The 15357-nt window shown below is 39.7% G+C and overlaps 2 protein-coding genes across 3 annotated transcripts; one reads left to right on the forward strand and one right to left on the reverse strand.

Moving 5' to 3' along the window:
* LOC122035825 (phosphatidylinositol 4-phosphate 5-kinase 6-like) lies at positions 1 to 3065 on the reverse strand. Its single transcript, XM_042594954.1, has 9 exons — positions 1879 to 3065; positions 1723 to 1815; positions 1459 to 1626; positions 1190 to 1355; positions 983 to 1099; positions 717 to 910; positions 524 to 630; positions 357 to 441; positions 1 to 289 (listed from the first exon to the last, which is right to left on the reverse strand). Exons 1-9 carry the CDS (start codon positions 3063 to 3065, stop codon positions 1 to 3), a joined length of 2406 nt encoding a protein of 801 aa, XP_042450888.1.
* Positions 3066 to 5500: 2435 nt separating this feature from the next.
* LOC122035824 lies at positions 5501 to 15203 on the forward strand. 2 transcript variants are annotated; one of them, XM_042594953.1, is made up of 13 exons: positions 5501 to 5817; positions 6886 to 6983; positions 7213 to 7295; positions 7425 to 7551; positions 8901 to 8964; positions 10109 to 10206; positions 10285 to 10369; positions 11358 to 11481; positions 12600 to 12701; positions 12787 to 12851; positions 14560 to 14641; positions 14781 to 14860; positions 14947 to 15203. In XM_042594953.1, exons 1-13 carry the CDS (start codon positions 5642 to 5644, stop codon positions 15002 to 15004), a joined length of 1242 nt encoding a protein of 413 aa, XP_042450887.1. In that variant the 5' UTR covers positions 5501 to 5641; the 3' UTR covers positions 15005 to 15203. The 2 variants fall into 2 exon arrangements, 1 of the variants encoding a protein (XP_042450887.1); XR_006127256.1 differs by having other exon boundaries at positions 5503 to 5817; positions 10129 to 10206.
* Positions 15204 to 15357: the final 154 nt, after the last annotated feature.

Raw genomic sequence — 15357 nt, forward strand, 5'->3', positions numbered from 1 at the left:
TTAGGCTTCTTCTGTGAACACTTTATAAATGAAGTCGCGAAATCGCTTCGAGTATTGTCTAGGATCAACAGCTGATATAGAGGTTGGATCATACTGAAAGGATTTGTAAGCATGTTCAAGCTTTTTGCTGATGTCGTAGTCTTGGAGAATATCTATAATGCCAAAATACAAAATCACATCTTGAAACTCTCCTGTTGGTTCCAAATTCGCAAAACATTCCGGATCATTTTTTCTCACTATCGATTCAACTCTAGCCGGCATATTCGCACCTAGTTTTATCGATGCCCACCTGCATTGTCATATAAAAATCACTCTCACTTTTAATATACAAATTATATTTATCTATCAAGATATACCTTCTTGGGTCACAGAGAAGTTGATCCATATCAGCTCTAGAAAGACGAGTAGCTTCATTACCGGTGTTAGATACCTCGTCAGAAACTGTATTTTAAAAGAAAAATTAAAAAACAATAGAAATTCATCATATCGATGTTATAGGTAATTTGTGTGGGAAATTAGCAACCCTCAGTTTCTTGGGAGACTGATGCCTCTCTAAAATGAACTCCCACCAAGAGACTGTAATCCATAATTCTCTCTTGCTCTAAAAGCTCACAGTCTCGATCGACTTGCCTACAAAAAACAATACCATACATAATGATTCTTCAAACAGGATGAAGAGTGGAAGGAAACAAGTGGAAAATTGATAGAATTGATACTTGTGAAATTCCTGGAACCAGGACTTTTGTAGACGAAATATAAAATTCAGATCAAGGTCTTTGAGAGTAGTGTTCTCATCGATCTCTGATTCAGGCTTGTCTGTTGTGCGACCATGAGATGATCCCTTGAGGTCGAAACGTCTATGGATTGAGTAATGAGAGCGGAAGAGGTTCCCCATTATGACGAATCGAACCTGAGAACTAAATAGTTTGATTAGCAAATAGTGCTGAAGCAAGGATGCTCCATGCTATTGGAAGTGACTAACCTTTCTTTGAGTAGCCCCTGTCAGCTTGACACAATGCAATCCGAAGAACTTGGTCACCAGAGTGTTTTCGAAAGATCGAACATGACTGTAGTATGCCGGAAGCATCCTTAGAAGCACCTGCAACAAATCCATATGTAGATGAGAACACGGCACTAGTTTAACATGAACTTAAATAAGTACATATTCCTTATGAAGGTTTGAGCTTACTTTTCCTTCTGATTTCTTCATTGTTTTGATCATATATTTATCATCATTTGTCAGGTAAAAAAAGCTTCCACTTTTCCCAGGAGATGAAAGTTCTCGCAGAGCATCATTTCCACATATTGATAGCATATAATCAGCTGGATCAACCTGGAACAGCTTACGAAGTGTCCTGAAATGTTCATTAACCTTCTAATTTGAACCAACTCATGAAAATTAGTGAACGAGTAACACTGTGAGAAAGAGGGAAAAAAGCATAGTTTGAGGGATTGCACCTGAAAACTAGAGGGCAGTAGTCTTTCCACCTGAAATCACTACAGGGGTGTGGAGGTGTGTGTTTGGTTCCTTCTGGTGGAAACCTCGTCCATATCTTTTCTTTAGGGTCAAACGAAGAGGCCTTGAGGTCGAGTGACTTGGGTTCAGGAAGCTTTCCTACTGCATGCCTACACCAAATAATTGTAAACATTTCAGAAATCAACACAAATTACATGATAAAAAATGGAGTAAGGAAGAACAGAGCTAGCTGACAGTCTACGTACCTGATTCCGAGCTGGAGATTGAGCATCAGTTCGTAGTTCTTATGCCCTTTGGATATTGTCTCACCTTGCTTCTTGGCCTGCTTAGCCTGAAACCTCGTCGGAGGGATCCTCCCGGTGCCCCTCAACTCCACTTGATCCTCCGTCTCACCAACAGACTCATCAACTGAATTTGTCGATCCCTCTTTATTCTCCCCGTCACAACCGTTAACAAGATCATCCACGGACCAAAATCCACTCGTTCTTCCAATCTCACTAATGGTGCTAGCATGGTGGCCGGTGTGACCTCGCGGCGTCACCCCGGCGGACGCCTCTGTCTCGGAGGACGCTCGCCGCCGCCTCGCCTGGAGATCCTCTGCCTTAGAGGAACGCCAGGCCGCTTTCTTTTGCTCCAAATTATCAGCTTCCATGCCCGCCCAATTCGGCCTCTTTTGGGATGGCAGAATAGACACGTCCTCGATGTTGGACACCTTGCAATCTCCGAAGTCGGCCGTGAAGATGGTAAAGGGATCTCGGGCCGTCGGAGAGGAAGCCGTCGGAGATGGATGGTAGACACCTTTCTGCTGGAGGTTGCCGTTCTCCTTGCTCCAGTACCCGATGTAAAGTCCTCCGTCGGCCCACCTGAAGTTGCCGTTCCCTTTGGGAACGCCGTCTTCCCATCCGCCGTCGTACCGATTCCCATTGGCCCACACGAGCGTGCCGCGGCCGTCGACGATGCCGGCGCGCCACCGCCCCACGTACTCGTTCCCGTTCTTCCACACGTACCGCCCGTGTCCATCTTGCACGCCGCATCGCCACTCGCCGTCGTAGTAGTCGCCGCTGGCGTAGGACTTCACGCCGTGGCCGTGCTTGAGGTTCATGGACCAAGTGCCGCGGTAGGTGTCGCCGAGCGCGCCGATGTAGGTGCCGTAGCCGTCCATGAACCCGCCCTTGAACTCGCCTTCGTAGGTGGCGCCGGAGGGCCACGAGAACTTGCCCTTTCCCATAGTCTTGCCGTGCTGCCACTCGCCTTCGTACATGCACCCGTCGGTCCAGAGGTACTTTCCCTGGCCGTGGGGCACGCTGCCGCACCACTGGCCGGTGTAGAAATCGCCGGTGGAGAGAAGACGCTCGGCGTTGTAGACAGTAGTCGTTCCGTCGTTATTCACGGGAGTACTCGGGGCGGCGGTGTCACTGGACGACACGTCGAGCTGGTCGTCGTTTGGGAGAACCGACATGGACGCGCCGGCGTCGACGCTGCGGCGACGAGTGTGGTGCAGTTGTTGTTGTTGCTTCTGATCCTGCTGAGCAGTATTAGTCTTGCGGATGGACTCCCAAGCCTTGACGAGCTGGTTGTCCCTGAACATTCTCTAGTTGTTCATCTCACTCTCTCCTCCTTCGCCATGGAATCAAAGGGCCAACAACCAGCTTTTTTTTCTTTTCTTTTCTTTTCAATCGATCGTGCTGCTTGGAAACTAATTAACGATGGCAAATCTAAGAGAAGCGGGAATGAAGGGGATCCCGTGCCATGCATGATGGTGTGCAAAGGATAGATCATAGACGAGGTCGCGTTGCATGCGGATTAGGAACTCCGGTATGAGCTCGAAACCAAACATGTGGGACGAGGGAATTGAAGAAGAATGCGTACGGCTCATCCATCTTGACTGCTAGATTTTGCAGGGTCAAGGGTTATGGCATTAGAAATGTCTGTTACGTTGACTTTGTTATTCAAGTACTTCTATTTTTAGTATAAGATACATATAATTAATAAAATAAAGCATATCATTGATTATATTTGATACGGTGATGAATATGCCCCCCAAAAGTGGATCAAAGAAGTAAAGATCTATTGATGTGTAAGTTAAAATTAAATGATCAAAGTTGTAAGGTCGGATGGATGATGAAATTATGGATGGATGGCCGAGTAGGCCTCTAGAGGCGGTCGGACATGTAAGGCCGACCATACCGTCCGAGCGGGTGTCCTCTGCACTTGCAGCTGAGGTTAAAAGCCAAACATTAAGTTATCTGATCCACTATTCTGGCTGATCGAACCTTATGTCCGATTGGACGTAATACGTTTCTCCGACAATAGTAAGGTCAAGTGAAGAAAAGGACTATAGCCCCATTCAGTACAGCCGAGCTAGTGACGTCCCGGTTGAGTGGCCTCCAGTCAGCTCGCAATAGGACCCACATACATGTTTTACTGTACTCTTTTAGAAGTGATCCGGTGGTAAGGTCGGGTCCTGCCCCCGCAGAGAGGTCAACGCCACGTGGAAGGTCAAAGTCAAGGCGGGTCAACGCCCCGGGCTAGCGTCCGATCGGGCAACCCCAGCTGCCGATCAGGTTAGGGAATGACCGGTCCGACGTTATTACAGCTTGGTCTCGCATCGAGCTTCCGACGCTCAAAACCATTACCAAAGCATGCACCGACCGACAAGTCATTTGCCGAGTAGCTGGGCATGTGTCGGGCGGGCATCCGGATTGCCCACAGATTAGATCACAACCATCAAAGCGCAACCCCGACCCAACAAACCTGGATAATGGAAGTAGCCGAACGGTCGCCCCGCTCGGCCTAGACAGCAGAATTAGCCAAGTGGCCTCCCCGCTCGGCTCGCTAGCATACAAAAGTTGCCCGAGCGACCCACTCGCTCGACCCACTAGCAGACAGAGGCATGATCAACTGGTATCCTCCTCGAGACCCGTGTTGCAGACAGACAACATGGTCGACGACATGATCAGACAGAGAATCGTGCGACGGAAGCTTCCACTGTCTTGTTAGGATATGCTCGGGTTGTTGAGGTAAAGTGTCAGTTACACTTTTTTGACACGTCCAATAAGGGAGAGCTTTGAGATGCGCGCATGCCTCGAGGAGTATGCGCGCACACCCCGAGAGCCCTATATATAGGACCCCAAGCTTCGACGGAGGTATGCGCATTCTATTGTAGCTACAGTTACGCTGTCACTTTCATTTCTTTGCTTGTTGCTTTCATCGGAGATCTGACTTGAGCGTCGGAGGGCTATCGCGGGGGAACCACTCTCTGGCTCGGCACTAACGCTTTGTGCTTGCAGGCTAGTCTCGCCGGAGGTCCACGCACGGTCAACAGGAGCACCACATTTCCAGCGTCCATCACCTCGACTCTCGGACATGATAAAGAAGTTTTTGCCACCGACAACAAAGAATATCCAGCAAGTTTATAGTATTTTAGAAGTTTCTAGTCTGTCACATCATATAAATTTACGTATTCACTTAAGTAAAAAGTATCAGAGACATTTTTTGACTTGTCTTTTCTTATGATATTTTGAAAAACGTGCATATGATTTCAATGTGTGCATAGACGCTATAATGACATTATAAAAGAGAGTTTTCATCCACAGGTAAAGATATGTGATGTTTCATTATTCCACACATTCTTCGTTATTATTTATTTCTACTATTCTCTTCTACTGAATGAAAGACTGACTTGAGCATCGAAAGACTAATATAAAAAATTCCTTTCCTAACTCGACACTAACACTCTTAATTTTATAGGACAACACATAATCTTCTTTTCGTTAACCGTAAAATCACATTCTCATCTAATCGTTTTCTCAACTTTCGGATTAGATTAATATTAATGCTATTTGTTTGAGCACTTATGATAAATCGTAATTTTGGAATACCTACATGAAAGTTAATTAATATTTTTTAAGCATAAAATGTCAAAAATATAATCAATGATATATTCATTTATTTTTTTTAGAAAACATTTTTTTATATAGAAATCTAAAAATCTTGGTATGAGTTTTTGAAAAAAAAAAAGACCTTGGGACTTTAGCTCTTACGGCTGTGGATAACGGCCGTGCGCCGAAGAGGCAACAGAGCTGCCACGTTGCGGTAGTTTAGCCGGATACCGAAGATTTAGCCGCCGCTACCGATGATGCTGCTTGGGGCGAAAACCTAGCCATGGCGCGAGCTGCCCTCGCGTGGTCCATGTCTACCGCTCCCCCGAAATACGGCGGGAAGGGTGAGAGTTCCCGCGTAGTTATATTGGGCGGAACCGGGAGGGTTGGTGGTTCCACCGCCGTTGCCCTATCTAAGCTCTGCCCCTCTCTCCAACTGATTATAGCTGGAAGGAACCGGTGTGTCATTGTGTCTTTCTTTTTTTTCAACTTAATCTGCTTGCTTTGTTCTTTGTCATTCCTTGTTCGTCTTTAACCTAGTTTTGGTAGAAATTTGTTATATTTTGTTGAACTATTATCCAATGTGATTCTCATTGTAAGATACATTTTTCATGTATGTCTTCTCCTGTTCTTTATCAATCAAGCTATAAAAGAAAAAATCATTCCTCCGCTGATAATTTCTATCATAAAAAATTATCCGGGTGATGGAGAAGAGCGGTGGAACAGACGAACCAAATTTTTTTTCTTACAATTGCTCTGCCTTCTCCACATTCCTATCATTATCCCTCATATATGTATTTGCAATACAATTTCATTAATTATCACCACATCCATAAGGAGTAGAAAAATTCTGCTTTACCAACTGTACCTAACTAGCTAATAGGGTTTAGAAATGATTGTCTGTGTGATGGAAGAGCCACCATTGGACTACATATATTGTCAATCAGGGATGCTTTTGAGCTATTAGTTGGACTTGGACTTTGGATTTAATGACCATGTCAAAGTTTTGTATGGGACTAGGTGTTGTATAGTGCCTTATGAGTGAAATATCATTAATTTGGGCTTAATCTTTGAACCAGTGGTTAGGTTAACAAGTTACGAGCTTGTGTTCTAATTTGGGTGGTTTGTCACGCCACCCATGTGGGCAACTATTAGCTTTTCCCTTTAACTAGTTGCTAATTGATTAATCTTACCATGGTATCACTGGTCGATTAAAGGGAGTTGCTTAAGCTCAGTTATCTGAAACAAGATAGAATTCATAATTTAGTTATCTATTGTGTGTTTATGGTGTTGATCATGTGGATTTTGTAAAGAATGCTGCTGTTAAGTCTTCAGATGCGCAAAGTTCCCATATGTGTTCAGTTTGACATGGATTTGACAACATATATGCATCAAGTTAAGATCTTCTCCGGAGTAAATAAACCAGTGCATTTTTGGTCATGTGCATGAACTGAATGCATTTGGAATTTTATACTTTTTTCAAGTGTATGTGTTGGGTTTTATGCCAAGGGTTTTCATGTTTTCAAGGGAGAAAGGTGCTGCAGTAGTATCTAAACTTGGCAAGAATGCAAGGTTTGTTGAAATTGACATAGAGAACACAAGTATGTTGGAGACAACATTAGAAGGTTTGTAATCTGGCTTGCTCATTTTTTTCCTCTCAGAAATTATGTTCCTTATTTTTTTTAATATCCATTAATTGTTCTATTTCTCAAAAATAGTAGCTTCATAGTTTTATGATATGTTCAGCTCCACAAATTATAAAACTGAGTTGTCTGGTGTTAAGCTTTATATTCATTAATTGTAATTTTAGTGTCATTCAAATATTGAAATGTAAGCATCTGGTGTTGCATGCAGAAGCCGAACTGGTGGTCCATGCAGCTGGGCCCTTTCAACAAGCAGAGAAGTGCACAGTCTTAGAAGTTGCAATATCTACAAAGGTGATTCTGTTTGTATATCTCTTTCTTGGATGTGCTGTGTTAATTGTATTTCTTCTTTTTGTTAAATGTTATTCTATTTTAGAAACCAAGTTGGTCCAAACTAATCTTCAAATTCATTCTCCTTTACAGACAGCATATCTTGATGTATGTGATGATACAGACTATGCCCAGAGAACAAAATCTTTCCATTCAAAAGCATTAGCTGCTGGCATTCCAGCTGTTACAACTGGTGGAATTTACCCAGGAGTGAGCAATGGTCTTACTTTATATTCCAGAATTTTTCTGATCTTTGAACTTTGAAGTTCATTCATTTCAAATATAGTGCACATATCAGTTTAGGTAAAAAAGCTATATTGCCCTGCTCATGCTTAGTGGAGGCTTGATTTATAGGGTTTCTCATAATTAAGTTCTCTTTTGGAGAAATTCCTATAATTAGGAATTAGACTATTCATTGTTTTTTTATGTTGATTATGTTTCAATATGTGATAATTAAGCTTGACTAGTTTAAAAACTATATAACTATATCCAAATAGACAAATGAGACATGCAACTGGTTGGTAATCTTGCTTAGTGGTTTGCATGAATAATCACCAACGTTGATGGAGACACTGCATTTACTATATAAATGCCTAACAAGAAGTCCCTGGTGTTCGAATTGACATCAACCTTCATAAATTGAATATCATTCTTTATCCCAGTTTGTTGTTTTTGTAGATTCTTCCTTTCAATTGGAACGGGGCATGTACATGTAGTGAACCTTTATGACCTACCTATCTGATAGCCAGTAAGTAGACGAGGATTGGTGGTGTCACACAACAAAGAAGATTTAAATTGATAAGCCCATCTCTTTGTGGTATCACTTCCACTCAACCTTGCATACGCACCCAAAGGCATCAATTATTGGAGTATATCTACAAAACTCCACAATCATGGCAGTTCACACCTCAATTTGAGGACATCTAGAACCTCAATTAGGAGGTGGTGGAGATGAAGGCTTGGGTCCTAGTGTTCAATGAGCAGTATGGCATGACGATGATGCGAGTTAATTGGATACTACTATAACAACAACAACTAAGCCTCATCCCACTAGGTGGGGTCGGCTATATTGATCCTTTTATGCCATTGAGCTCTATCTCCTACGATGATGTGAGTTAACTGAATAAGACACTGATAAACATCACCAATTTCCCATTTGCTGCAATCGAATAGGGATGTTTGATAAACTATTTGAGCATCTATGGTATATTGTAATATGCTAAGTGGATATGTTCCCTGGATAGTATACTCTAATAAATTATTCTGATGTTTCATAATTTTTTTATTCATCCATGCAACATCATGATGCCAACCACGCGTTGCCTACCAATAGCGTAATTTAAGAAATTAGCCCTAGTTATCAAGTTCATGCACATCGACAATAATGCCAACTTCAGTAGGACTGCTAAGGTGTTGTGTATTGACCCTCATAGTTTTGAGAAGTATACTTGATCAACTTGATAATGATAATATTGTCCAGTTTCTCACTAATTGAATTCTAGCGATTGACTTATGATTCATGATACTATACTAATGTAGTTATACTGATGTTCAATGTTGGGCTAACAGTTATGGCTGCTGAGTTAGTGCGCTCTGTCAAATCTGAAGATGCTGGTGAACCAGAGAGGCTGAGGTTAGTATTCCTGTCACCTCCTTATAAGTGATAGTTTGGAGTCTATCTGCTTATCATGGGAAGTACTAGTTGGATTTCTAGGCAATCTTCCTATGAAGAATAACTACTCTCCGTATGGTATTTCTTTAGTAAGTTTTGGTAAATTGTCCTTTCTCATATAAAATTCCCCACTATTCCAAGGCCCTAGTTCTAAATTACAAAAACAAAGGAAATGAGGAACTATATGTTATATCATAAACTTATAGCTTCAAGACTTGCAGTGATTTTTATTTGTTTCAAAAGAAGTAGCAAGAGAGAGAGCATATTGTGACAATTTCAAGTTCTCCTATTATCCCGGGTAACCACTTCATGTTTCATAATTGATTTACTTGCGCAATCCCAATTCCAATTCCAATTCCAATTCCAATTCTTTGCCCTGGCAAATTGTAATCTTGATCCTATATAGCATTGATGAACTAGATTTGGTGAGAACCAAATTGCCACATATTAATGGGCACTTCCCCTTTGCAGTTCTGCTCATGGAGCATCTGCGCTGGAGGACTTTCTTTTTTCTCGATATTTTATTTTCTGTTTATTCTTCTGAGCTCTGCTTCTTTTCCTAGTGAACATACAAGTTACTTTTGACCAATGTATAATGGTGATACTTCTGCTTTCCCCTTTCAGTCAGAGAAGTGTCGTGGGCCACTGATCTTGCCCAAATAGGTGGTCATTCTCTTATTTGTGTTGTGATTATATTAATAGGACTTTATTTTAAATAAACCAAATTCCAAAATTTATTTGATGAAGTGATCCCCAAATGATTGACATTTTCAAGATGTTATCTTCAGTTCACTTATCCACAAAAATTTATGGAATTTTTTGTACTTTCCATAGCTATCCATTTACCAGTACTACCACATTGATTAGTGTGCCCTAGGTTCTTAATAGTATAAGAAACGTGATCCCCAGCTAAATTGAGTTTTGCTCCATCAAGGGAAAAACATAAATAAAGATGGAAAAATATTGATTAACATTCCCTTATTTGTTATATCATTATGGTATTTTGCACTATCCCTTTGCACTCATGGTCTTCTGCATACATGCTAGAATCTAATTTCTTTAATTGAACTGGTTTAGAATCAGCACAACTAATCTATGCCTTTAGATTTTTTTACTACACTGCAGGTTCAGGAGGTGCAGGTCCAACAATATTGGCAACAAGCTTTTTGCTACTCGGAGAAAATGTTATTGCTTATAACAAAGGTTGGTATACTAACGCTCATATACTATTTTTGGATTATGAAAAGATCAATAACTGAGATGGATGACTATTGAAATAAGGTGAGATGATTAAGATGAAACCATATAGTGGAGCTCTCAACATTGACTTTGGGAAAGGGATAGGAAAAAGGGATGTCTACTTACTGTAAGTTCATTTAGTTGTTGGCACATGTTATATTAATAATTCTGATGTTTACTTGCTTTAAATAGATTTAGTTGATGGCACAGATTATGCTACTTATTCTGCTATGTAACATATCTGGTTGAACATTATTAATGTTGGATCAGTATATATAATCTTATCCCAGAGCTTTGAAATGCCATGTTTTTAAAAATTTACTTTTTTATGGGTTTATATTGTGTTTACATTATATTGAAGAAATTAATGAGGGAATTATTAGGCTTTGATACCCTAGGTAGCCCCTTGTACATTTATTTGTATTCATTATTGTAACTCTGCAATTTCTCTCCTAATATGTGGTATTTACAATTAAGTCCCGAATATACATCTAGATCTTACACACTCTCTCTCAAGATCGTAAAAAATCTAGTTCTTATGGATGTATTCAAATTTAAGATCACTTAGATTAAGGATTCAGTGAGCAAGTTTGTTAATTGATCATTCGAGCTGGTAATATCATTGAATTGTAGCTTCTCTCTTTTTTTGATGAAGTGACAATCAATTTATGCATTCTATCCTCTAGTAAATACTAGATAGAAGCTTTGTACATTGCAATTTGATTGTTACAATACAACTTCATCAACTCTACTAGAGCATGCCCCCAATTCGGTTCAATCGCTAGTTATTTGTTCAAGATAAGTTCACATGTTGCTAAAGGCCATAGTCCATGGCATATACTTACATCTTTGCACTTGACCTGGCCAAGATGGTCCATTTACAATTTACACGTAATACGTGGTATTTACAAATAGGTCTTTAACATATTTAATTAGATCATTAGCACATATTTCTCACTTGTTTAACTCAACAGTATTTTGAATTTCATTATCATTGTCATTTACTGATAGAGATAGGAAAACAGTTTCCTGTGTTCATTTGACATTTGCATGCATAGGGCATTGATCAAAAACAATTAGATGTGTGACCATATCATTCTGGAATATGTTTTCAGGAACTTGCCTGAGGTTAGGAGTGCTTATGACATTTTGGGTGTGCCAACTGTAAGTGCCCGATTCGGTACATCTCCCTTCTTCTGGAATTGGGGAATGCAAGCGATTGTAAACTTTGTTCCTGTTGTAAGTTCTTCAGTCTTTGAACATGCTTTGACTTTCATTGTCTTGTGACATTGTTTTAAAGTTCAACTTTAAACCTTCTTATCCACCAATGGCATCCTTGTAATTTCTTCAACTTTGTATGTGGGACCCTAAGTGAAGTCTCACATGGAGAGTTGTGGATTAGATGGGTGAATCACTATTAGTTGACGCTTAAGCAATTTGGGTCAATATTTGGGCCTAACAAATTATTGTGTTTTTGTAATAGAGCAAAGATAATTGTAAGCATGATGAGTTTTGAAATATGTATCATCTGTGTGATGGGCAAAGTCATCAATTGGCTGAAAAATGTCACCAATTTGGTATGATCCTTGGATGTTAGTTGCATTTTAGGCCTTGATGAGATGTCAAACCTGTAGGGGAGATTATGGCACCCTAGTTTAGTCGGCATGAAGAGTTGTGGGCTGTCGGATTGCTGAACTCCCTTGATTTTCAGAATTTTGAGCCACTGGTTTGCTTAATAAATTAATTGGTCAATTCTCTCATTTAGGAATTTACAAATAATATCCATGATAGCCATTTGACTATGACCTTGGCATATTCACAGTTAACTGACATAAAAGTATAATATTTGCAAATAATATTCATGATATGCATATGCCTAAATGTGTAGGTATTTGTTGTTTAAAAAAAAACGATAGCAGTGAGCACTGAGAAGTGCAGAGGAAAAGAACAAGGAAAAGCTGGTTGCTAACCACTATAGAGGTTGCAACTTGCAACAATCAAGAGCCTCAAAGTTAGTACATAAAATTTCCATCAAGAATATAAATCCAAAAAAAACCAAATGTTTGGAAAAAATATAGAGGCTAGGAACTTTTATACCTTATTATGACCAACTCCAATGAGAAGTCAAGATGTATGCATGAACAGGGTTGCTTGCTCCTTGTCTTTCATTTTGTCGATAATCCTTGCAGCATTGGTTCTTTTTGGTATTCACCAATATGCATGACCATTGAAATGGAACGTTGCAAAAATCAATTGATTGTTAATAGATGGTACTAATTTTTCTAGTGTAGCAGTAGCTCAAAGCCATACGATAGCAAACAAAGGTGCCCTATTCATTTAACTTACTACATCTGCAGGAAACACTAAGAGATAGAAGTAAAGTCCAACAGCTAGTTCAGATATTTGATCCTATGGTGCGAGCTATTGATGGCATTGCAGGAGAGCGAGTATCAATGAGGGTTAGCATTTAATGATATAACAACACATGAGTTTCATGTTAATTGGGTAACATTTTTTTCTATCAAACTTTTATTTAATCTACAGGTTGACTTAGAACTACCGGATGGAAGGAGCAGAATTGCTTTGTTCTCTCACAAAAAACTTTCAGTGTGAGTACATGTTTCTGCATGTAGATGTTTCGCATCTACATTTTTACACATTTTTTTATGGGAAAAAAATCTACTTACTTGGAGATGTAATAGTAGCTTTTCTATTTACAGTATGGCATATTCTTCAAGGTTTAAGATATTAGTTTCGTTCCCAACTGGTATAGTTTGATACCAATGCCACTTGTGTCTACACAAGGTGCAAGTTGGCATAAATTAATTGTGCTGGCATGCTGTATTGATGTAGGGGAAGGAAGAGGAATGAGGAGAGGAAAGAGAGAAGATGAGAGATGTATGTGGCACAGGTGATCCCTGGCTTGTACCACTCGTTGGTCAGCAGGATACACAGCCTCATCAATCAAAACAAATTGAATCCTCCCTTTAACCAGACTCAAATATGACCTGTAGTCTACACTTGATTAACTTAAAACCATAAAGATATATAAATAGAAGAAAAGGAGAAGGTAAACAGGAGGTCATTATTATTCACCTCTGTTCCAGTCTAGTTATAGTTTGATCCATGGATTGAACACTAAGTTTTGCCTTGTGTCGTCCAAAGTAGAAGGAAATTCTACATCTTGCATTTTTATTTTCATTTTCCATAGTTATATAAAATAAAATGCTTGCGTTATGAAGGATACAAATGTCACGGGCTCATGCAAGTACTGCTATTCAATCTCCTGTTCCCCCACCAATTGAGTTCCCTGTAATAAGTAAACTTGCCGGAGTTCCAATATTGAAATTTTAAATCTTGTCTCATGTTTTGCCTTTTCATCATCAAACTTGAAAAATGTTTCTACACTCCGAAAATGAAGTACTTGCTAGGGGAAGTTAGTAATCACTGTCCAAGGTGAGCTGTCTAGTAGTAGTGTGACAAGATCTGTGTGTAGAGAGGAATACTACAATGGATTGGTTCTAAAGGATAGTGTAGTGCAGTAAAATAGTATAGCTTTACTGCACTATCAATTACCAGTGAACAGAGTACAGATATTTTACAGTCACCACTAGTCTTGATAGTTGTGCTAATTTCAGTTCTTTTCTCGTGGTATTATATATTTGTGGCTTATACATGAAGGGTTTGATTGTTGCACGAGTATTTTGCTCTGGATCTATGGAACCTAGAAGGGATTATTTCAGTTTGAATATAAACATTTCGCATGTAGATACATCTCAAACCATTTCTTCAAATAGAAGAAGTGGAACTAAATAAATATTGGTACACGCGACTCATTGTGATCATTAATGAGCAACTTATGTAAAAGTTATCTTGCTAAAGGTGTCAGTGAGCAGTGCTTGGGTGTGAATGAGTCAATTGAAACCGTGTGGGTTTGAAAATGGACAGTGCTTAGGTTGAGCAGGACAGAATTCTATTGTTCATAGTAGTGTGTTTGGCCTGTGGGGTTAACCCGTTGGCCTAGATCGGCACCACCTGACTTCATGCTGGACTAAGTAGGACCAATATGCCGGGAGAGTTGTTCGTGCCAGTCTGCCGGACCAAGCTCAAAATAGCCCATCTTGTATGTTTCCGACGAGTATAATCTGTTGGCTATTTTGTTCTTCAGAGAATTAGAATGAAGAATATTCTCTCATTATGACATGTTTTTCATCTACCATTTACCGGAGATGTTTTTGCTAGTCCAACCAATTGGTCTTTTATTTTCATACTTGCTTTCTTCCTTCTATGCTGACTTTGTAAAGTTCATATTACCAGATCGGTGGGATATTCAATAGCTGCTTTTGCACTCGCAATTCTAGAGGGGAGCACACAAAATGGCGTCTGGTTTCCAGAGGAGGTATTTTACAAGCACATGCTATAATTGGGTCATGTCGTGTAAATAGTTCTACGTTGTAAACAATCTAGTCTACTATCATTAAATGCTGAAATGCGAATAAAAATTCTGGTTTTCAAGGCTTACTATTTGTGAAATACAGCCTGAGGGGATAGCCATTGATGCAAGAAAATTGCTGCTTGAACGTGCATCCCAAGGAACATTAAATTTTGTGATGAACAAGTAAGGTCTTCTGAACAATTAACTTTTGGGGCAAATATATTAGCATGATACAGATTTGTTATATCCTCATCTTGAATCTTTGTCAGAGCTCCATGGATGATTGAGACTGATCCGAAGGAGATTGGACTAGGTATATATGTATGACTAGGAGTTGGCAAGAAGAGGATGAGATCAATTAAATTCATTCTTTAAGTTCTCCATGAAGCAAAGAATGGATCAAAAGAATTGCAGCAACTTTGTGCAGGTTTTCTTGAATCATTTTAATTGTGAGATTTACGCCAAAAGTTAATCTATATGTTGTCAAAAGCATGATTAATAACTAAATCTATCTATTTGTGCTTTGTGGGCAATCGAGTTACGTTCATCCGTCAACATTGGCATTTCGTACTCCATATATATCCCAGGATACTTTCTTAATATATTTGTTTCTGATGAACATATATAGGCTTATATATAACTAATATAGTGAATCCTTGTACACACTTTTATTTGATTTG

This window comes from Zingiber officinale, unplaced genomic scaffold, assembly GCF_018446385.1.
Source record: "Zingiber officinale cultivar Zhangliang unplaced genomic scaffold, Zo_v1.1 ctg113, whole genome shotgun sequence".
Taxonomy (NCBI): Eukaryota; Viridiplantae; Streptophyta; class Magnoliopsida; order Zingiberales; family Zingiberaceae; genus Zingiber; species Zingiber officinale.

Bases quoted from the DNA above. Each gene is read 5' to 3' on its own strand.
- LOC122035825 (XM_042594954.1), bottom strand. From the start codon at position 3,065: ATGTTCAGGGACAACCAGCTCGTCAAGGCTTGGGAGTCCATCCGCAAG. The intron at 1,100-1,189 runs GTAAGCTCAAAC...GATTTGTTGCAG, and splicing joins TGAAGAAATCAGAAGGAAAA to GTGCTTCTAAGGATGCTTCC. The intron at 911-982 runs GTTAGTCACTTC...TTTAGTTCTCAG, and splicing joins CAGGGGCTACTCAAAGAAAG to GTTCGATTCGTCATAATGGG.
- LOC122035824 (XM_042594953.1), top strand. From the start codon at position 5,642: ATGGCGCGAGCTGCCCTCGCGTGGTCCATGTCTACCGCTCCCCCGAAA. The intron at 7,552-8,900 runs GTCTTACTTTAT...TTGGGCTAACAG, and splicing joins TTACCCAGGAGTGAGCAATG to TTATGGCTGCTGAGTTAGTG. The intron at 11,482-12,599 runs GTAAGTTCTTCA...CTACATCTGCAG, and splicing joins TTGTAAACTTTGTTCCTGTT to GAAACACTAAGAGATAGAAG.